Source organism: Penaeus chinensis, chromosome 24 (assembly GCF_019202785.1).
Source record: "Penaeus chinensis breed Huanghai No. 1 chromosome 24, ASM1920278v2, whole genome shotgun sequence".
Classification (NCBI taxonomy): Eukaryota; Metazoa; Arthropoda; class Malacostraca; order Decapoda; family Penaeidae; genus Penaeus; species Penaeus chinensis.
In genome coordinates, this window is record NC_061842.1 from 7,054,625 (window position 1) to 7,060,781 (window position 6,157).

General features: G+C 51.0%; 2 protein-coding genes across 2 annotated transcripts in view; one reads left to right on the forward strand and one right to left on the reverse strand.

Moving 5' to 3' along the window:
• The first annotated feature begins 2,043 nt into the window (after positions 1-2,043).
• Positions 2,044-2,972, forward strand: LOC125038129 (cuticle collagen 34-like). The gene is made up of 2 exons (XM_047631437.1): positions 2,044-2,301; positions 2,434-2,972. The coding sequence occupies exons 1-2, from the start codon at positions 2,187-2,189 to the stop codon at positions 2,970-2,972; spliced, it is 654 nt and encodes a 217-aa protein (XP_047487393.1). The 5' UTR covers positions 2,044-2,186.
• A 3-nt stretch (positions 2,973-2,975) lies between these two features.
• Positions 2,976-6,157, reverse strand: part of LOC125037846 (collagen alpha-1(I) chain-like) — an 11,730-nt gene continuing 8,548 nt past the window's right edge. Inside the window, exons 7-8 of the mRNA XM_047631089.1 lie at positions 4,109-6,157; positions 2,976-4,063 (exon numbers count right to left, since the gene is read on the reverse strand). The exon at positions 4,109-6,157 is cut by the window's right edge and continues 449 nt beyond it. Of these exons, the coding sequence (XP_047487045.1) occupies positions 2,976-4,063; positions 4,109-6,157 (3,137 nt within the window). The remainder of the gene's footprint in view (positions 4,064-4,108) is intronic.

The following is a 6,157-nucleotide window of genomic DNA, read 5'->3' on the forward strand; positions in this document are numbered from 1 at the left end:
GTTACATTCTAGAAACATAATGCATATTTCCGAATTTCTTTAAAAACTTCAGGCGAATGAGAAGTAATTTTTTAGAGACTTCTGCTGGATAAATATGTACAGGTGTCACGGTCTGTGCATAATTCTTCTATCACATCACAATTTTTTTATTTTTTTCTGTCTTTATTAAGATCGGGTATCCTATTAAACAATCTTTTTTGTTTTTGTTTTTGTTTTTTAGACTTAATATGATATGAAGTTGTATTTTTCATAAACAATACACTGGGGAGAGTTATCTTATTACCTTTAATTGCCAGCAGACCGCTTAGGAGGGAGATAAGACTGGAGACTTCCGGTGGACAGGGTAGCTGTTGAGAATTGGTCTGTTTAAGTGCATTTCGATGGGTTGGACCAGATTCAAAAACAAACTGAAAACGCCTACAGTTCTATGGTCATTGATTTAATTATCAATGATAAATTACTGTTGCTATGTACATAGAAACAATAAACTAAAATTTGTATTATTTTCTATGAATAAATATTATGAATCCAAAAAAGAAATATTTTTACTATGAAGACAAAATTATTCCAGATTCATTGACCAACATGCTACATATTTTGCTTTTTCTTAATTGTCAGGAATGCATAAGTCTTGTTAACTGATTTTCGCATAGGATCATGCCATTCTTCTGAATGAAAATATTAGTAAGATTTTATATTCTACAGATGCTTGCCTCCAGTACATACTCATGCTTTTGTAAGAGCAATGGACTTCACAGAAAGGTATTTGAAGTCTTCAAAGATTTGTAGAAAAGCTGTTAACCACAGACAGTTATGAATAGGAATACAACCAGTGTAAATAATTAAGAACAAAATTCTTACCGGAGCCTGAAGGTTGGCCAGAGGTTGACGACGAAGTAATCTGAGTGCTGCTCGACCCAGGTCTTGAAGAGCCTGAGCCAAAGGCACCTGGTCGAGAACTACCGAAAGTGGAAGATCCAGAGCCAAAGCCAGTGGATCCCGGACCAGAGGAGGTTGGTCTAGAAACACCAGCACTGTGGCTACCAGGACCAGTACCACTAGCACCTAATTTAGGACTTCCAGGACGTGAAGATCCAGACCCTGATGTAGGAGCACCAGGAGCGAACGAAGAGGGTGCGGAAAAGCCAGTGCGATGAGCGCCAAACCCAGGTTTATCAAAAGAGCTTTCTATAACATTAAGGGTGACACTGCCACTAGAGAAACCAGGGATCCTAGAGTCAGACCCAGTTCCTTTGGTTCCTCCTGAAGATCCAGGTCTCGAACTGCTTCCAGTTCCTGGTTGGGAACTAGTAGCACTGAAAGTAGAACCAGATGAACCTGGACGAGAACCAGTACTGAAGGTAGAGCCAGAACCAGGTGAACCTGGACGAGAACCACTAGTACTGAAACTAGAGCCTGGACGAGAACCAGGAGCACCAAAAGTAGAAGCAGATCCAGGTGAACCTGGCTTTGAACCAGAACCAGAACTATATCCATAACTACTGCTTGTAGAACTAGAACCAGGTGAACCTGGGCGAGAACCAGAAGCACCAAATGTAGAACCAGATCCAGGTGAACCTGGGCGAGAACCAGGAGCACCAAGGGTAGAGCTAAATCCAGGTGAACCTGGGCGAGAACCAGGAGCACCAAGGGTAGAGCCAGATCCAGGTGAACCTGGGCGAGAACCAGGAGCACCAAGGGTAGAGCCAGATCCAGGTGAACCTGGGCGAGAACCAGGAGCACCAAGGGTAGAGCCAGATCCAGGTGAACCTGGGCCAGAACCAGGAGCACCAAATGTAGAACTAGATCCAGGTGAACCTGGGCGAGAACCAGGAGCACCAAGGGTAGAGCCAGATCCAGGTGAACCTGGGCGAGAACCAGGAGCACCAAAAGTAGAGCTAGATCCAGGTGAACCTGGGCGAGAACCAGGAGCACCAAAAGTAGAACCAGATCCAGGTGAACCAGGAGCACCTAAAGTAGAACCAGATCCAGGTGAACCTGGCTTTGAACCAGAATTAAAGCTAGATGAAGATGAACTATATCCATAACTACTGCTTGTAGAACTTGAACCAGGAGAACCTGGAGCACCAAAAGCAGAACCAGATCCAGGTGAACCTGGGCGAGAACCAGGAGCACCAAAAGTAGAACCAGATCCAGGAGAACCTGGGCGAGAACCAGGAGCACCAATGGTAGAGCTAAATCCAGGTGAACCTGGGCGAGAACCAGGAGCACCAAATGTAGAGCCAGATCCAGGTGAACCTGGGCGAGAACCAGGAGCACCAAAAGTAGAACCAGATCCAGGTGAACCTGGGCGAGAACCAGGAGCATCAAAAGTAGAACCAGATCCAGGTGAACCTGGGCGAGAACCAGAAGCACCAAAACTAGAACCAGATCCAGGAGAACCAGGAGCACCAAGGGTAGAACCAGATCCAGGTGAACCTGGACGAGAACCAGGAGCACCAAAAGTAGAACCAGATCCAGGTGAACCTGGGCGAGAACCAGGAGCACCAAAAGTAGAACCAGATCCAGGTGAACCTGGGCGAGAACCAGGAGCACCAAATGCAGAACCAGAGCCAGGTGAAGCTGGACGAGAACTAGAACCTATCCCAAAGCTGGGTGAAGGTGAACCGAACTCATATCCAGAGTCCCCAGAACCACTTCCAGTAGAACTTGAACCAGGAGAACCGGGGCGAGAACCAGGAGCACCAAAAGAAGAACCGGACCCAGGAGAACCTGGACGAGAACCAGGAGCAACAAAAGTAGAACCAGATCCAGGTGAACCTGGACGAGAACCAGGAGCACCAAGAGTAGAACCAGATCCAGGGGAACCTGGGCGAGAACCAGGAGCACCAAAAGTAGAGCCAGGGGAACCTGGACGAGAACCAGGAGCACCAAAAGTAGAACCAGATCCAGGGGAACCTGGAGCACCAAGGGTAGAGCCAGATCCAGGTGAACCTGGGCGAGAACCATGAGCACTAAAAGTAGAACCAGAGCCAGGGGAACCTGGGCGAGAACCAGGAGCACCTAAAGTAGAACCAGATCCAGGTGAACCTGGGCGAGAACCATGAGCACCAAAAGTAGAACCAGAGCCAGAGGAACCTGGGCGAGAACCAGGAGCACCGAAAAGTAGAACCAGATCCAGGGGAACCTGGGCGAGAACCAGGAGCACCCAAAGTAGAACCAGATCCAGGTGAACCTGGGCGAGAACCAGGAGCACCAAAAGTAGAACCAGAGCCAGGGGAACCTGGGCCAGAACCAGGAGCACCAAATGCAGAACCAGAGCCAGGTGAAGCTGGACGAGAACTAGAACCTATCCCAAAGCTGGGTGAAGGTGAACCGTACTCATATCCAGAGTCCCCAGAACCACTTCCAGTAGAACTTGAACCAGGAGAACCTGGGCGAGAACCAGGAGCACCAAATGTAGAACCGGACCCAGGGGAACCGGGGCGAGAACCAGGAGCACCAAAAGTAGAACCAGATCCAGGGGAACCTGGGCGAGAACCAGGAGCACCAAAAGTAGAACCGGACCCAGGAGAACCAGGGCGAGAACCAGGAGCACCTAAAGTAGAACCAGATCCAGGGGAATCTGGGCGAGAACCAGGAGCACCAAAAGTAGAACCGGACCCAGGAGAACCTGGACGAGAACCAGGAGCACCAAAGGTAGAACCGGACCCAGGAGAACCTGGACGAGAACCAGGAGCACCTAAAGTAGAACCAGACCCAGGAGAACCTGGACGAGAACCAGGAGCACCAAAGGTAGAACCTGACCCAGGAGAACCTGGACGAGAACCAGGAGCACCAAAGGTAGAACCGGACCCAGGAGAACCTGGACGAGAACCAGGAGCACCAAAGGTAGAACCGGACCCAGGAGAACCTGGACGAGAACCAGGAGCACCAAAAGTAGAACCAGATCCAGGTGAACCTGGGCGAGAACTAGAACCTATCCCAAAGCTGGGTGAAGGTGAACCATAACCATATCCAGAACCACTGCCAGTAGAACCGGACCCAGGAGAACCGGGGCGAGAACCAGGAGCACCAAAAGTAGAACCGGATCCAGGTGAACCTGGGCGAGAACCAGGAGCACCAAGGGTAGAGCCAGATCCAACACCTGGGCGAGAACCAGGAGCACCAAAAGTAGAACCAGATCCAGGTGTACCTGGACGAGAACCAGGAGCACCAAATGTAGAACCGGATCCAGGTGAACCTGGGCGAGAACCAGGAGCACCAAGGGTAGAGCCAGATCCAGGTGAACCTGGGCGAGAACCAGGAGCACCAAATGTAGAACCGGATCCAGGTGAACCTGGGCGAGAACCAGGAGCACCTAAAGTAGAACCAGATCCAGGTGAACCTGGACGAGAACCAGGAGCACCAAAAGTAGAACCAGATCCAGGGGAACCTGGACGAGAACCATGAGCACCAAAAGTAGAGCCAGGGGAACCTGGACGAGAACCAGGAGCACCTAAAGTAGAACCAGATCCAGGTGAACCTGGACGAGAACCAGGAGCACCTAAAGTAGAACCAGATCCAGGTGAACCTGGACGAGAACCAGGAGCACCAAAAGTAGAACCAGATCCAGGAGAACCAGGAGCACCAAGGGTAGAGCCAGATCCAGATGAACCTGGGCGAGAACCAGGAGCACCTAAAGTAGAACCAGATCCAGGTGAACCTGGGCGAGAACCAGGAGCACCTAAAGTAGAACCAGATCCAGATGAACCTGGGCGAGAACCAGGAGCACCTAAAGTAGAACCAGATCCAGGTGAACCTGGACGAGAACCAGGAGCACCAAAAGTAGAACCAGATCCAGGTGAACCTGGGCGGAAACCAGGAGCACCAAATGCAGAACCAGAGCCAGGTGAAGCTGGACGAGAACTAGAACCTATCCCAAAGCTGGGTGAAGGTGAACCGTACTCATATCCAGAGTCCCCAGAACCACTTCCAGTAGAACTTGAACCAGGAGAACCGGGGCGAGAACCAGGAGCACCAAATGTAGAACCGGACCCAGGAGAACCTGGACGAGAACCAGGAGCACCAAAAGTAGAACCAGATCCAGGGGAACCTGGGCGAGAACCAGGAGCACCTAAAGTAGAACCAGATCCAGGTGAACCTGGTCGAGAACCGGGAGCACCTAAAGTAGAACCGGACCCAGGAGAACCTGGACGAGAACCAGGAGCACCAAAAGTAGAACCAGATCCAGGTGAACCTGGGCGAGAACCAGGAGCACCAAAGGTAGAACCGGACCCAGGAGAACCTGGACGAGAACCAGGAGCACCAAAGGTAGAACCAGAGCCAGGAGAACCTGGACGAGAACCAGGAGCACCAAAAGTAGAACCAGATCCAGGGGAACCTGGGCGAGAACTAGAACCTATCCCAAAGCTGGTTGAAGGTGAACCATAACCATATCCAGAACCACTGCCAGTAGAACCGGACCCAGGTGAAGCTGGACGAGAACCAGGAGCACCAAAAGTAGAACCAGATCCAGGTGAACCTGGACGAGAACCAGGAGCACCTAAAGTAGAACCTGACCCAGGAGAACCTGGACGAGAACCAGGAGCACCAAAAGTAGAACCAGATCCAGGTGAACCTGGACGAGAACCAGGAGCACCTAAAGTAGAACCTGACCCAGGAGAACCTGGACGAGAACCAGGAGCACCAAAAGTAGAACCAGATCCAGGTGAACCTGGACGAGAATCAGGAGAACCTAAAGTAGAACCGGACCCAGGAGAACCTGGACGAGAACCAGGACCACCAAATGTAGAACCGGACCCAGGAGAACCTGGGCCAGAACCAGGAGCACCTAAAGTAGAACCAGATCCAGGGGAACCTGGGCGAGAAGCACCGCTACTGAAAGGGGAGGAGGGAGACTGATAGCTATATCCAGAGGGACTCGATCCTGTCCCGGCTGAGCTGTGGCTGCTCGAGGAGACTGAGCTGCCCCCAACAGTCCCGGACGGCGATGTCAGAGGGCCCGAGGAACTTTGTGTATTTGCGGTGAAGGAACTTCCTCGGAAAGAGCTGGATGGACTTCCAGGCTTACCGGCTGTGCTGTGGGTGTTTGACGTGAAGCTACTTCCTCCTACAGAACCAGATGGGGAAACTTGTGGTCCTGAAGTGATATGTGTGTTGGAAGAGAAACTACTTCCAGAGGAACTTGGTGAAC